The sequence below is a fragment of the Salarias fasciatus genome, chromosome 11, assembly GCF_902148845.1.
Source record: "Salarias fasciatus chromosome 11, fSalaFa1.1, whole genome shotgun sequence".
Taxonomy (NCBI): domain Eukaryota; kingdom Metazoa; phylum Chordata; class Actinopteri; order Blenniiformes; family Blenniidae; genus Salarias; species Salarias fasciatus.
This window is the reverse complement of record NC_043755.1, coordinates 14,642,363-14,657,540: the sequence shown is the minus strand read 5'-3', so window position 1 is coordinate 14,657,540 and position 15,178 is coordinate 14,642,363. Positions and strand designations below refer to the sequence as shown.

The window sequence follows — 15,178 nt, the reverse complement described above, 5'->3', positions numbered from 1 at the left end:
TCACGGGTTTCATTAAATCTGCCTTCACGCAGTTTACTTTTGCTCAAGGATGGCAGAGGTTTTTGTTCACTGCCTCTTTAAAAGATGAGGATAAAAGAACATGTAAGTTGCAATTTCTTGTCAATTGCAGCTGTAGTGTATAGCCATTTGTGTACAATGAGAGAATCAAAATAAGTATCTAAATATCTCAGTTTATCAACAAAAATATGAAATGTACAATTCAATACAGACTCCTGCAAACAGTGAGACACAGCCCAGTAGCTGGGGTGATTTGCAGAAACATTTGTGTCCAGTATAGGCTGATAGGCTTGAAGCAGCTCAGCATCCTGAGGGATTTCAGCTTCCAGACTGACAAACAGCTGCTGACTAACCAGCCGGACCTTGGTGGTGGGTGAAGAACCGAAGAGGACCACAGTGATAGACGGGACAGTCCCAGCTTACGGCAACATCAGAAAGAAAGGTTAAGAAGTACCAAAGGTTGTGGGATGTTCAGTCTCCTGGAGCACTACAGCAGCTTCAGTAGAACAGGCGCTAAAATTCTCCTCTACAACGATTTCACGTCATGTGTTGGCGGGGCCGATAGGGGGCAGTATAGTAATGTGTATGAATTGTCAATGGGGGCAGTGTGGCGTCCACTGTGAGCTGTGTGACGCTTTCCGTAGAAGAAGTCGCTAGGGTTTTTTTTCTTCTTTTTTCTTCCTCTTGTTTTTTGGTGTGGCAGGCAAGCTAACAGCTAGCTGACCCGCGCTAAGCCTCAGCGACTGACTCCGATTGTGAATGTCTGTCAGAGGTACAATGGAGTGACATTTCGCTGTTCACTTGGAGGGAATGTCAGATCATTAATCCGGCGCCTCCTGCATTTTCATGAGACGGTAAGATGACGTTATTGTCTGTCAGCTAGCTGCGGCTAGCCTTAGCACGGCTACGTGCTAATGGTTAGCTCGAAGAGCGCGCGTTCAGCGACAGCGTGTAACATCTCGAAATAAGACTGTGCAGAGATTATTTTTCACTGCATGTATCAACTCGGGGAAACCAGAGAGGCCGGTTTCACTTGTCCGCGCTGCGTTTTTCACCACATTCCGTGTGAATGTTGAATTAATTGCCTAAGAGTTCATTAACTCCTCTGAAGACGATGAATCCAGTGTGTGTGCTCAATTTATCGCCGAAGAGTTAATTGACGCACCTGAAGAAAAATTAAAACAGTTACTATATTTAAAAAAATAATTATTTTACTGACATTAACTTGTTTTGGGGTGAGCATATTTGTCCTTTGTCGTAGCTTCTAGCATGGTTAGCTCAATTTCCCCCACATTATGAGCCTCCACTGAGTGTTGGTGATGTAGTACAAACTGTTAAATCATGGTATTAAACCTAAATCTTGTATCCATCGACAGGAAAGGTGCTCCACTGAGGATCCGTCATCTGTGAATACATCCATGCCCACCCTGAGCATGAATAGAGGAGGCAATAAACAGCTGAACATTATGGCTGGTGGCATCACAGCAAACCTGATTAATCCCAGCCACATCATTTGCTTCAGCTGCGACCAGATTTTTGCAAATAGGATATGCCTGGAGGAACACACGTGCTCCTCTGTAAGTTTCATATGCTCGTGTGGAACAGAGTTCAAAAAATATGAAGACATGCAGGAGCACAGCACCACACACAACCCAGGGCACCAGGCGCTCGACCATGAGACTATAAGGAAGCGCAGGATAGAGAAACACATTGAAGAGGAAGAAAAACTGAAACGGTTGCAGAAGGGTGAGGTGGTCTGGAAGGCACCCCAGGTGCAGTGTGTGCCATCGGGGTCGCTGTCGACAAAGACCCGACTGCAGGTTCCCAACACGTCGGCTCAAGTCCATCAGCGATCACAAGTTCCCTTGTCGTCTTCGCAAATTTCACAAGTGCCTGGGTTGTTCCCCTCTTCATCACAAGCACCTTTGCTCCCAGCCGCCGCTGCCCCCAAAACGGACATGCAGAACGTTTTTTCAGATGTCGGTGCACCAACTGTGGATCTTTGGACACTTTATCAGCCGGTTGTATTGTTGAAAACGGAACGCATGTTCAACAAAAAGAAGCCATACACTTGTGGTAAATGTGGGCAGTGTTTTATGGCAAAGTCCTCACTCATCTCCCATCACAGCTCCCATGTCACGGATAAGGTTTCTGGCTGTATAGGATGTGGCATGCTGCTTTCCAGCAAGAAAATGGTGCCTCGCTTCCATGTTTGCAACATGCCAAACAATAGTACCAAGTTCAGACTCATCACTGCGAAACCACTGAATTACAAGCCCCCAAGTGAAGCCAGTGGAGACAAGAGGCAGAGTATCCTTATTCCTCAGGCCGCTGCCTCAAACAAGCTCACCATCGCAAACAGTAAAGGAAGTCAAGTGCGTCAGTTCGCCTCGCCGCAGCTCAGTAATCCAAAACTGAAAACGTACAGTAAAAGCAACCAGGGGCTCAATGTCACTCCAACCTTGCTGTTTCAAAATAAGAATGTTAATGCATCCAAACCTTTTATTGGTGGTTCCTTTTTAACAAAGAGCCAGAAACCATATCCCACTCTGTCCAACCGAAGCATTCTCGGCCGTACTGCTGCGCCGTCCGTGCAGATAAAACTGCCCACAAACTCCACGCACATGTTTAGTCTGCCCTCGCAGTCGACTGCGGGCGGCTTCACGTGCCGCGTCTGTCACATCCCCTTTGAAACGCCTCAGCTGCTCCAGAGGCACAAGTGCATCAAGGCACAGGAGTTCATGGCGCAGCACGTGCGAGTTGGGAAACAACCTTACAAACAAAGGAGGGTGATGTCGATGAGCCCAGGTGTGATGCAGATGAACGGTGGGACGCGACTTGTTCCACCTCCCGGGAGCATGAAGACCCCCATCAGGGCTGCCAGCCTGGACAACGGACAGGGAAGGCTCAACATCAACGGGAAAATGGAAGCGGACGGTGACGATGACTGTTATATTGTCGAGAGCGGACCCGACAAACCCGCCGAGATGATTTACCAAGTAACCTCATCTGTCCCGATTAAGACTTGACAAAACTGCCACGGCCTCTTCAGTTTGCATGTCACACTTATGTTATTGTGGACCAAGTGCATTGGGAAGCAGCTGTCTCACTTTAACAGCATCTCCTGTGTTCAGTGCACAGAGATGCAGTGCTTTCAGTCCTACAGACTCCTTTGGAAACGTATAGCAGTGTAGAATAAATAGTGGTAACATGCCTTTTGCTTACGCTGGGTTCCTTTTGTCAGTCAACTTTTCAAGATTGACTTCTCCTAAGTTCAAAGTCCTTTCTCCTGCAGAGTAGAAAGGGTGTACAGAAGTTTTATGATCAAGTGTGTGTACATGGTTTCACAAGTCTTCTGGAGTGACCAGATACTGTAAATTTTTTTTTCTTATGTTTTCTAGTACATCCGAATGTGTTGTGAAACTGTGGGGATTGGCCACATGACCTTGTGTTTTCTTTTCAGCTTTGTCAGACTTTAAGGATACAATATATGATGTATTAAACTATATTTTCAAACTTGTTGAGTCTGTGTTTTATTAGAATTGCAAAACATGTTGACAAAAGGTGAATTCACTTAATGGTTTGAGCTTACACATGTAGTACTATAAGATTGCTTTAACAATGTCTGACAAACAGGAATAAATGCAAGAGACTACAATTAAATCTTAAAAAAAAAAGCCTATCAAAAGAAAGTGGACTATTTTCAAATAGGAATACTAAAAAAATCAAAGCTACAATTGATCATCCTCAGTGGCTTTGTCAAAATAGATGTTTTTCCCGGCAGCTGATAGTATTTCCTAACTTGTGCTCCGCTTTGTTTTCTTTTATTTATCCTCATTCTGGCTGGTGTTCTGCCTTTCATGGAGGATGTTTTCAAATGCATTCAAATGGTTTGGGTGCCAAGATAGTCAGTGTCTTTCCTGGAAGAGTCCAGCAGGGGGAGCTGTTTGTTTGGCCAAAAGATGAAGCTGTCATTCAAACGCGTCTGAGTGGAGTAGTTCACTTTTTTCTGTCCGAGTTGAACGCTCCTTAAATCTGACTATCACAAGTGTGTTTAGGGAGTAGACTGACCAGAACCACAGTAAATATACACATACATGTTTGGATGAGTGCAACAAGGTCACGGTATCTGGACTGTGGGAGGAAACCAACACACCCACAGAGAGATCATGCAAACGCCACAAAGAAGACCCCTCAAGTCTGGAATCAAACCAGGTATACACTCGTGAGAGAGAAAAAAAAATCAGCACTAACCACTACACCGCTGTGGTTGTCCTGGTACATCCATTCGCATATATAAGGATATCTATAAAATTAGAAATAAATTGGAAAAGTTAATGAATTTTACGTTTATTGAAGATCATATTAAAACATGTCAATCCTTTTTTAAATGCGGTTCTAGTTTCTAAGTAATGAAAACATTAATTCTGTCAGCATAGTTCAAAACATGAATATTCAGATTGAATATTCTGTTATTACATATACAACTTGAAAACGGTTTGGAACCTTATAGATTCACTTTTAGATTGGACGGTTCCACCATAATTGCCACTTTTCTCTAATATAGATAAGGACATGAATTTCCAATTTAACGGACCCCCCCCCCCCCCTTTTTTTTTTTTTTTTTTTTTTTTAAATCCCCTGAAGTGTCGCATAATTTCCCACAGTCCCTGAAGTAACGGGTAATTTCCCACAGTCCCTGAACTACCCGCGCTGTACGCTCGGCGTGATTGACGCTCTTTCCTACCGCTTTGTGCTTCATTCCGGAGCGACTCGGAGCAGCAAAACCGCTCCAGAGCGCCTCAAAGCCTGCCCCGCGGCGGACGTGCAGCCCCGGGATCATTGCACCCTCGCATGAGGAGGGAAAGTGACTCGTGCCCGCAGAGACTTGTCGGTTCGGAGTTAGCCTGCGCTAGCTAAGTGAGCGGTCCGTGCATGGCCACGCAGAAAGCCGTCCCGACTGTCTCCCACGCAGGCAAGCACTTTGCGTTCCCTACCACCACTCACATTTCACAAACGCAGCCCAGAAATAATCTGCATACGACTCGTGAACCCCAGAGAAGCTGCTGGTAGCGGGCATTGTGGTTGACGTGTTGGTTTGTGTGAGTGAAGAAGCACCGCTAGCTGTCTGGCCTACCGAACCTTGACGCCTCACTCATTGTTTTGTTTTTGGAAGCTTCATAACGAATTCTTAGAATTCACTTAGGTTTGAAACATGCATTAACTTGCACTGTGATAACTGTGTATGCTTTTTGCTGTGTGTGTGTGTGTGTGTAGTTTGCATGCCGCGTGCGTTCTCACATCAGAGGAATGTCTGTTACTGCTTATATTTAGATATGTAAGGTTAATGTTAATGCTGTGTTGTGCTGTGGAGAAACACTGTAATCTGTGCAGTGCTAAAGAGTCAAAAGTATTATAAATGCGGTCATTGAACGGATTTAGGAGCACATTTGATTTGCAATGATATCTTGAGATCACACATTGACTCAGTAGTGCTCATTGCTCTCATTTTATTCTGGAACTTTTCTGATGTTTGGTAATTTTACCAGCTTCGTATTAAAAAAAAAAGAGTTACGTTTCCAGTTTTAACTGATCTTTGCTTTTTTTAACGTTGCATATAAAATGTAGAAGAGAGTGCATGACTGCATGTCATTGTAGCTTGCAGTGGTTTTGAGCTGGACTGTGTTATGTTGCTATATTCAGTATGAATACATTAGGGAAAAGGTCATTTTACATCAAACAATATTTCAAGCATTTTTGCTCTCTTGATTGTCTTAGTTCAAAGAAAAAAATGGAGTTAACTAATTCTGTAATGCTTCAGCATTTTGCTCTTTTCCTTTCGTGCGTTACAGCCTCCTTGCCACTATTTAATCCGCAGACTTGACATGGGGAGTAAAGTGTCCTTCAGCAGAGAGCGCAGTGATCAAAACACAGTCTCTGAACTAACTTCCGTGGCACCTCACCCTCCTAGTCCCGTTCATGATCCGTCAGACTGCAACCAGGTAGCCTGTGAGGAGACAGTGATGTTGCCCCAAAATGAATGCTTCGAATTCTGATGTTGACTTTTCACTTGCCTAGGGCTTTGTGTCGAGATTACTGTGCAAACATTTCAGGCATTTGTGGAAAAGTGCTGCATAACAAGAAAATCCTAAAAGGTTTTTATTACTTTTTATTAGAGCAAAAAAATCTCCCTCTCTCTTCCTGTAGCTCCAGACAGACACTGCGCTGTTGTGATAAATACATTTAAGAACCTTTCGTTACAATGAAAATTGCCCTGGGCATTTTCTGTATATTTGGGAGTGGTGTCCACTTTTCCAGAATAAATTGGAAGCCTAGTAGATTTCTTCTTGATCATCTTGATGGATATGTAGCAGTTTTATCCTGCACATGCCGAATGGTTTCACACAGTATTGTATGTATATTCTAGTTTAAATCTACTTTGATTGTTGACTTTCTGTCTATTGATAACTTTTTTGTAAAATGTGATTACTTCTATTTGATATTTGCCGCAGTTTTCAAGTAATCTTTGTAATCTTTCACTGTGTTTTATGTTTGGAGGCGTATCCAACAAAGACATTAACGGCGTGCTTTGTCTCAACAGATCGTTGAAGATAAACGATGCACTGAGGAAGCTCTTGAGTCCAGGTGGGGAGATGAAATGAAAGCAAGAGAACTGAAGCAACCTGCCTCGCGAGCCCACCCGACTGGGAATCAGGTCAGCTCTGGAACAGTAGGTGGAGAAAATGGCGTGCGGCACACGTCGTCCCGGGTCGGAGTGGGAGAGAAGTCTCCCGAGCCCTCGGAGAGTGTGTGCCGCTTCACCAGGAACAGTCGTGGAAAAGCCAGGGATCTCAGCCGAAGACCTGGGAGGCCTCGCAAAGCCAAACAGTTGACAAAAGGCAAAACAGACCCGGATACTGATGAGTGCGCTGCAGTGCGGCGTCAGGACGTCAGCACCACTCTGCCTTTACCAACAAGTTTAGACAACCACAACACTGACGAGTTACCAGACGCCATAGATAATAACTTAATCGATAACTCACTTCATGGGAGAGATTCTCATCCCCACGCCGTCTCTGCTGAGAGAGTTGAAAGTGTTGACTCCTTGGCGCCCAAGAGAAGGAGAGGGCGGCCAAAGAAAAGAGACAGTCCAGCTTTTCAAAACACCGCGTCTGAATCTGTTGTCAGCGTTTCTGCTGCCTCTCCTACTAATGCTAATAACGTTGATGTCCCTACAAGGAGACTCCGGAGCAACCAGCTGCCCTCAACACAGGGTGAAAACTCTGCGTCTCACAGCAATGCACACCCTCAACAACTTGCTTCCAAACAAAGTAACAGGAAATCAAAGTTTCAAGCTGTCAAACGAAGAAGGCAGAGGTCGCAGGTCAACGATCAGGTTCCAGAAAAAATGTTGAAGTTGGACAATTCCCAGGAGGCCGAATCTCTGTCGTTCAACAACACAGATTGTACAGTAACAGCAAAGGCAAATCAGCAGAAGGGACCGGATGACGACCGACCAGAAGGCGACGCAAACGGGGAAAACGTTCAGCTTTTCGCACAGGCGGGAGAGGAACGAGAGCGGCAATCAAATGAACATGCGTCACCACAAAGAATGTTGCCCTCTCAGCCCAAACCTGCCGCTACTTCTTCAGAAAGTTTAAGCAATCTGAAGACAGTGAGTTCCTCTCTGCCTGTTCAGGCTCACAAAAACACGTCGGAGAAAATAACTGGCAGCAAGGATTCACAATCCGAAACCCCCGACGACTCTGAATCTCCACTGGATGTAGATTTGCAGACGGCAACAGTGTCCAATCCAGGCGCCACACCAACCTCTGTGGAAGCACAGAAACCCGCAGACATGCTGCTTGAACCCAAAGAAGAGGATGTAGAAATTGATGTGGATAGTTTAAATCCCGCGTCACAGCTGAGGAGTCACAAGTCTGTTCAAAACCGTGCGAATCCCACTGTTCAAGCAGAGAACCTGCCGGACCAGAGAAGCTATTTTAGACGCAAGAGAGGTGGCAAGAGGAGGAGGAGAATAACAGTGCACAATGTTGTTTTAGCTAAAGAGGATCGTGAAGCATCCCAAGAAAGTAAATGGGAAGGCGAACAGAAGGAAGAGCTCGATGTGGGAGAGGAAAATGTAGGAAACCAGGTGAACATAGATGCCAACGCTAAAGTAATCTATATTAAAAAAGGGGGTAAAACCCTTTTAAAGTGTGGTTACTGTGGTCGTATATTTAAATTTCAGTCCCAGTTCGTTATCCATCAACGTATTCACACAGGAGAAAGGCCTTACAAGTGTCACGAATGTGGCAAAGGTTTTAGTAAAAATTCAAATCTGAATCTTCATCTTAAGACTCATAGAAAAAACAACATATATCAAAAATGTCCTTTTTGTAGTATCAAATTCTCCTGCCTCGAGTATGCTTCGCACATAGAGATGCATGCACAGGAGTTTGTGCAGGAATATAAGATCGACAACCCCGAGAAACCGAACAGCGGGGCCGATCGTGAGGACTGTCAGGAACTCGAAAAAATGCAAGAAACACAAGAAAAGAAAGAGAGAAAACTTTGTCAATACTGCGGGAAGTCCTTTCAGTTTCAGTCTGCCCTCGTCAGACACGTCCGAGTCCACACGGGAGAGAAGCCTTACAAGTGTGACATATGTGGCAAAGCATTTGGACAGGCGTATTTCCTCCGCGTTCACGAGCTGACGCACTGGTCCGTCAAACGGTACAACTGCACGCGCTGTGAAAAGTCGTTCACTCACTACAGCAACGCAAAAAACCACACCTGCAGACCTGTGGGGGGCGAGGATGAGATCCACCCCAACAGATGCTTGAAGCCTTCGCTGACCTACACATGCCACATCTGTAAGAATGTTTTCGACCGCCTGCAGGAGTTCAACTGTCACATGAGGGACCACACGGGGGCAAAACTTTATCGCTGCTTGTATTGTGACAAGCTGTTCGGCGTGCAGTCGGAGTTCACTGCCCATCACAACGTGTGCAAAGCGGAGCGACCCAACGCCGGCATAAAGCAGGAAGCCACAATGTCATTAATCCAGTACACAGTGCCTGCACTTAGGTGCTCAGTGGGAAACAATTCAGCTCCTGTCACGGCTGCAAATTGTGAAACCCAGAAAAAGCAATCCCAGACGTCTCGCAAGAGACGCCTCAGTGACACAAACAAACCCTTCCAGTCCACCGTCATCCGGGCCCACCCCCTCTCTCACCTGGTGTCCAAGCTGAACAAACTAGACACCAGGTCTGACCCAAGGAAGTACCTGTGTCCTGCCTGCGGCCGTCTCTTCAGACACATGGGCAGGCTCCGGGCCCACATGCTCACACATTCACACAGTCAGAGTTACACGTGTGCGTGCTGCGGGAAGACGCTGGGGAACTGGAAGAAGCTGTGGCATCACCAGAGAGTCCACCGTCAGCGACGAGGCCGCTTCTCTTGCCCTCGGTGCGGGCAAGGCTTCCGCTTCGTCGAGCCTTACAGAAAACACATGAGAGAGCATCCGGAGTTCGAGTGGGTCGGAGTCAGGCCCAAGAACGTCTCTCGGCCTTATCAGTGTGAGCTTTGCCGATGCGGCTTTGAGACACTGGACTTGTTGTTCGGTCACGAGCTCGGCCACGCTTCACCGCAGGAAGTGTGCAGGGACTCTGACTTTGAATTGTCCTTAGAGGATCATAGCACTCAACCAAGCAAGAAAGCACTCAGCCTTCCTACCAGTAGCGCCACATTGATGTTTCACACAGCGCAGGAGCAGAAAAGCTCTGCTGTGAGCTCCTCAGCCCAACACCCAGCAGCAGCTGCTCAGCAGCCGCCGGCAGCACTCATTGTTCAGAGTCAGAGAGTCAGTCTGACCGATTCTCCCGGACATCCCAGCAGGAGCCATTCGGCCCAAGGCCCAGAATCCAGCCAGGACAGAACAAATGAACACACGCCTGTTATGCCTTTAAGAACCCTGAAAAAAAGCTTCATTGAAAATGCCAGCAAATCAAAGGAAGGGTTCTCAGATGATGTTCAGTGTGCGGTGTGTGGAAATTCTTACTGTGCTATTTCAGATCTTTATCAGCATTATTTACAGCATGCCAGAGGACAGGTTTAATCACACAGTATTTTGGACTTTTTTTTGCAATGTTTTGGGAAAACACGGTGGTTTAACAAATGTATAAGCAAAATATAAACAGTTTTAGCTGCTCTCATCTGAGGTCACCACTTGGAGGATGTGCTTACAGTTGTTCAGTCCAGTTCTGTGCTCGTTTGTCAAACGTCAAAATCTCCTTACTACGTTTTTGTTTTCTGTTACTGTTCACTAACCCTCCTTTAGTTTCTCTAAGATTTGTGAAGTCAGTTGAGCAGAAGAGCCAGAAAGAGGTCATGTGCCAAAGTGAACTTTGGAACTGTTGACATTTTTCACACACAGAGTGTACATGAAAATCAGCTGCCAAGCAGAAGGAGCCTCTGAATGTCACTGGAAATGTGCTAAGATGTAAAATCTCATTTTAAAAAATCGAGTGAGACGATGACATGACCGCTACATGTGTTTTTTTTTTTTTGCCTTTTTGCACTTTGTTCCACAGTCTAGGTGGGACATAGTCAACTTGCTTGATTCAGCAAAGGAAGTCAATCAAGTTTGAAACTCACGTTCATTCAGTATGTGACCACTGTGAGGTCAATATCAAGCCTCAGTGCTCTCTTGCCCTTAAGTGGAGCTGCGTCAGCAGAAGTGTGCTGTTTGCCATTTATATCAACATTTCATATCTAGGTTTTAAATGGTAAAATATCTGCACTGCGTATTTGTCATAATTGTGATGGATATCTGAAATTAAGATTAACAAAAAAAAAAAAACCTGTCAAACGAACATTCCACATGTCGTGCCGAATGCACTTTGCTCATGAGCAACTGCTTTGGTTTTCATCAATGCAACTTACTGGAATCTTGACAAATAATTTGTCCTCAACGGTTTTCCACATGGACTTCTTCCTCTGTTGTATATAATTTATGCTTTAGTTTCACTTTAAAAAAATTAATAAAGCTCCTTTTTTTTGTATTCATATGCAACTGTCTGTCATTCTTGCATGATGTGTACCGAAAAGTTTGGTTACTGAAAAGTAACAAGTGTCCATTAAGTCAGTAAAGCTCTACATCACAATCAGTCAAACAGGTTTTTTTTTTTTTTGAGTTGTTTTATTCATGAAAGGTGTTTCATTTTCGCAACAAAAGACAGAGAGGTGACTTTAGTTGGAGGACATGGTGTTGCGAATCCAGGAGTTGTAGTTGCAGACCTTGGCGTACACTCCGGGCAGGTTCCTCTGGGCACAGCCGTATCCCCAGGACACCACACCCTGCAGCTGACCGTTGCACACCACGGGGCCACCGGAGTCACCCTGATGCACAGAAAGCAGAGGATGGAGCGTGAGTGGAAGTGGTGAGCAGTTGATGCTGTCCACACAGAGATCCAGAGATCATTCGTTGAGCTCATACCTGGCAGGAGTCCTTTCCTCCCTCCAGGAATCCGGCGCAGAACATGTTGGAGGTGATCTGTCCAGGGTAGGAGTTCTTGCAGCTGCTGTCACTCAGGATGGGAGCATCCAGACACCTCAGGCGATCAGGGTAGTTGCCTAGAAAGCCAAATCATACATGTTAGTCGTCCTCCCATGATGTGGAGAATATTGTTCACACATGTTGAGTGTGTCACTGACTTCCGGAACCGCTCATGTTGCCCCATCCGGAGATCAGGCAGCTGGTGCCAGCGCCGGCGCAGCTGGAGGGCAGGGACACGGTCTGGACGTAGCTGTTGAGGGTGGCGGGCTTGCTGAGCTTGATCATCATGATGTCGTTGTCCAGGTTGTAGCTGCTGTATCTGGGGTGACGGATGACCTTGGCAGAGTTGATGAACTGCTCGGTTCCCTCGTTGACGGCAATGTTGTGCTCACCGAGACGCACCTGAACGCGGCTGTCAAAGCAGGAGCAACAACAAGGATTTCACTCTCAGTGGACCATTTTGCATTTCTCCATTATGACAGAGCAGTGAGAGTTTGATCTGGTTTGATGAGTCTGTCTTTTCTCTGATGGACTTACGACTTGTAGCAGTGAGCAGCAGACACCACCCAGGTGCTGGAGATCAGGGAGCCTCCACAGAAGTGGTAGCCAGAGTTCAGAGAGACCTGGTAGGGCACAGAGTTCTTCCTGCACTCATAGCCTCCCACAATCTTGTCGTCCTCGATGGGAGCAGCATCTGATTTTGGAGGACAGCCATTAGGCCACACGCTGTCAGAAAAGCTGTAGAAATGTACTTAATGAAAGATTCATACTTACATGCTGCTGCGAACAGAGCCAGAAGAATGAAGGTCTTCATCGTGTTGCCGGTCTGAGCCTGGGTGAAGCTCAGCTCCTCTGCAGCCCCTTTTAAAGCCCCCGTCCCTCTCCTATCTGACTGCTCAAGGACACACGTATTCATATTTTACACTTTTGTTGCTGACGACCATGTGAAAACACACCTGGAACACATATGTATACGTGCTGATAATGTGGAGTTACTCAAACACACCAGCAGAACCCTAGAAGCGTGTATGTATGTCATTTACTCATTATTAATTCGTGTTAACATGACTTTTATGCTCTTGGTCAAGACAAAGAATGAATCAGTGAAATAACTGAATGCATTTGGAAAATACTGTTATTGAGAGAAAACTATATCTCACACTTGAAGCTTGAAATGAACCACCTGTGTCCACTTCCATAGCTGGTTTATTTAAAGTGCAGTCATGTAAGTTCATTTCAATTTGTGTGACTTTTGTGACGGTACAGGTGTTTGGTCCCGTTTGTTTTACCGAAGTAAGAATATTACATTGACTCACGTTTCAATACATTTAAGTACAAGAAAAAAAATATCTCATGCATGTTAAGTATTTAGTTTACTGGTTTATACAAAAAAAATAAAAGATCCCACACAAAAAGACAGGAATGAACAGTTAAGTTTTCATTTTACAGTTAATGTGAAACCAAAAGCAAAATTAAAACTATTCACGAAGACTGGGTGCAGATATCTTCACCCAGTTAAGACAGTTCTTTTTTATTAGCCTGGAAAATATTAAGTTATCTTAGAACCTGATGGAAGTGGATTGTCCCAACATGAACTTTGGAACTGTAGGCATTTTTCACACTGTGTATATTAAAATCAGTGGTTCTCCACTGGTCTGACTTGGAGACCTGCAATCACGCCTTAATAACAAGCCGTGACACACATTTATTGAATGTCTACACAGTGCAGTTTGAACCTGAGATCACAGAGTAGAAAATCACAGGAAGCCGACACAAAAAAAAGAACTTTCATTACGAACCAAAACAAATAGCAAGTGGCAATGCCAGAGAGAGAAATAGTCATTTTTATGCTCAGTTAACTGCATTTTCAATTAAAGCCAAACCTCTTCACTTCAGTAACTTTGACCTTTTCTAAAAGATTCAACAGTGTTTTCATTCACTGACATAAAATTAAATAAAAAAAGTGAAACTACTTAAGAAGTCATTACAAAAAGGCTCAAAATATGTAGCTTTCATTGAGCATTCACTCAATGAATAACTAACCGTTTCCTATTAAAACTCTTCCATCGCTTATTCAAGTATTTTCCTCAACGCTGACTTAATGATCAGAACATTTCAATAACCGCCTATTTTTAACAGAATCATTTGATGTTTTCATGCAAAATACATGGAATTAAAAGTGCAATTACTGAGGAATATTTCCAAAAAAGCTTGAGTTATGTAGATTTGGGTGACAATCCTCCTTCACTGAATCTGTCACAAACAACACTGAACCACAGAGAAAATGGCTTACAGTCAAGTCAGCACGTAGCCAAGTCGACCCCACGCAATCATATTCAGCTCTGTGAAACTCCTGTGTATATTTTTGTGTTTTTCACATTTTTCTATATAGTATACATATGTGACTGTCTTAAAAGTATATGAATTATATTTAATTTATATCTGTTACTGTATATCTGTTAATTATTCAATTGTATCTGTCTTAGATGTATATGTAAATTATATTTAATTTATTTCTGTTAGTTTATATCTGTTATTTAATTATATCTGTCTTAAATTTATATTTAAATTATACAGAAATTATTTTGGTTACCTTACATCTGTAATTTAATTATATCTATCCTAAATTTATATTTGAATTATATTTAATTTTTCGATGTATGGTTGGGCTTTGTAAATTTTCACATTTCACGTTTCTATTCCATTTATATGTCTTTTCTCTGTGCTGCTGAAACACTGCATTTTGCCCCTGTGGGACAAATAAAGGACTTTCAATCAATTCAAATCAGTCTTAATTATTCAGATGTTCCTGTGTGATGACATGAGACAAGGCACCAATCAAATAGGATTTGCAACTGTAGATATCATTTCTACATTTGCAAAAGAATAATGAAACACAATAGATGTATGACAATAGATATCTGTACTTCCATTTAAAAGCTGCCTTTGACTGATCAGGACTCTATGGCTGTCGCTGTGTTACTTCACGTGACTCACTTTGCACCAATACGGTTCCTTCTTTCTGTATGAAGATGTCATGTAGAACTTTCCTGACTGCGGAGTTCGCAACAATGTATCGTTTTAAATGACGTCAGCATCTAATTTGACCTCGATATGCAAATGAGCCTCTATACAAATTAGAAGCTGACAAGTTGGCAACAATGTGTCAGTTTTAAAGCTTTTTTTTTTTTTTGCAAAATGCAATAAAGTGCATCATATTTAATGTAATCACTAAGCATTTCATGTAAATATTAACATTATTTCACATTATGCACTTTCATTTAAATCATTTTTACACTGTAACACAAGTCACCATTCAATTAAATTCAGCACCAATAAGGTTCCTTCTTTCTTTGCACAAACTTCATATCAGCTCAGGTGGAGTTCGCAGGAGGAAAAACCAGGCTGAAAGCAGTGAATTACAGTTCCATAGCAGTGGCACACAAGAAATATTTACCGGTATTTTTTTTCAACTTGAGAAATACAATGTGTGCCGTGAGTGCGTGACAAAAGACCGTAATGCGTGACTGTCACGATCGATGCGTGAGACTTGAGAGCCATGGGCCATGTCTATGGGCCGACTTAGCTTGGGGCCGAGTT

At 43.8% G+C, this 15,178-nt stretch overlaps 3 protein-coding genes across 3 annotated transcripts; 2 read left to right on the top strand and 1 right to left on the bottom strand.

Moving 5' to 3' along the window:
• The first annotated feature begins 721 nt into the window (after nt 1-721).
• Nucleotides 722-3,537, top strand: LOC115397322 (zinc finger protein 629-like). Its single transcript, XM_030103565.1, has 2 exons — nt 722-872; nt 1,395-3,537. The coding sequence occupies exon 2, from the start codon at nt 1,437-1,439 to the stop codon at nt 3,045-3,047; it is 1,611 nt and encodes a 536-aa protein (XP_029959425.1). The 5' UTR covers nt 722-872; nt 1,395-1,436; the 3' UTR covers nt 3,048-3,537.
• Nucleotides 3,538-4,759: 1,222 nt separating this feature from the next.
• LOC115397216 (zinc finger protein 184) lies at nt 4,760-11,088 on the top strand. Its single transcript, XM_030103434.1, has 2 exons — nt 4,760-4,993; nt 6,620-11,088. Exon 2 carries the CDS (start codon nt 6,677-6,679, stop codon nt 10,136-10,138), a length of 3,462 nt encoding a protein of 1,153 aa, XP_029959294.1. The 5' UTR covers nt 4,760-4,993; nt 6,620-6,676; the 3' UTR covers nt 10,139-11,088.
• A 183-nt stretch (nt 11,089-11,271) lies between these two features.
• LOC115397064 (trypsin-3) lies at nt 11,272-12,392 on the bottom strand. The gene is made up of 5 exons (XM_030103225.1): nt 12,353-12,392; nt 12,116-12,272; nt 11,737-11,990; nt 11,519-11,655; nt 11,272-11,421 (listed from the first exon to the last, which is right to left on the bottom strand). Exons 1-5 carry the CDS (start codon nt 12,390-12,392, stop codon nt 11,272-11,274), a joined length of 738 nt encoding a protein of 245 aa, XP_029959085.1.
• Between the last annotated feature and the right edge of the window lie 2,786 nt (nt 12,393-15,178).

Coding starts and splice junctions, on each gene's coding strand:
- LOC115397322 (XM_030103565.1), top strand. CDS start 1,437: ATGCCCACCCTGAGCATGAATAGAGGAGGCAATAAACAGCTGAACATT.
- LOC115397216 (XM_030103434.1), top strand. CDS start 6,677: ATGAAAGCAAGAGAACTGAAGCAACCTGCCTCGCGAGCCCACCCGACT.
- LOC115397064 (XM_030103225.1), bottom strand. CDS start 12,392: ATGAAGACCTTCATTCTTCTGGCTCTGTTCGCAGCAGCAT. Junction 12,273..12,352: donor GGCTCTGTTCGCAGCAGCAT/GTAAGTATGAAT, acceptor CTCCAAAATCAG/ATGCTGCTCCCATCGAGGAC. Junction 11,422..11,518: donor GAGGAAAGGACTCCTGCCAG/GTATGAGCTCAA, acceptor TCTGTGCATCAG/GGTGACTCCGGTGGCCCCGT.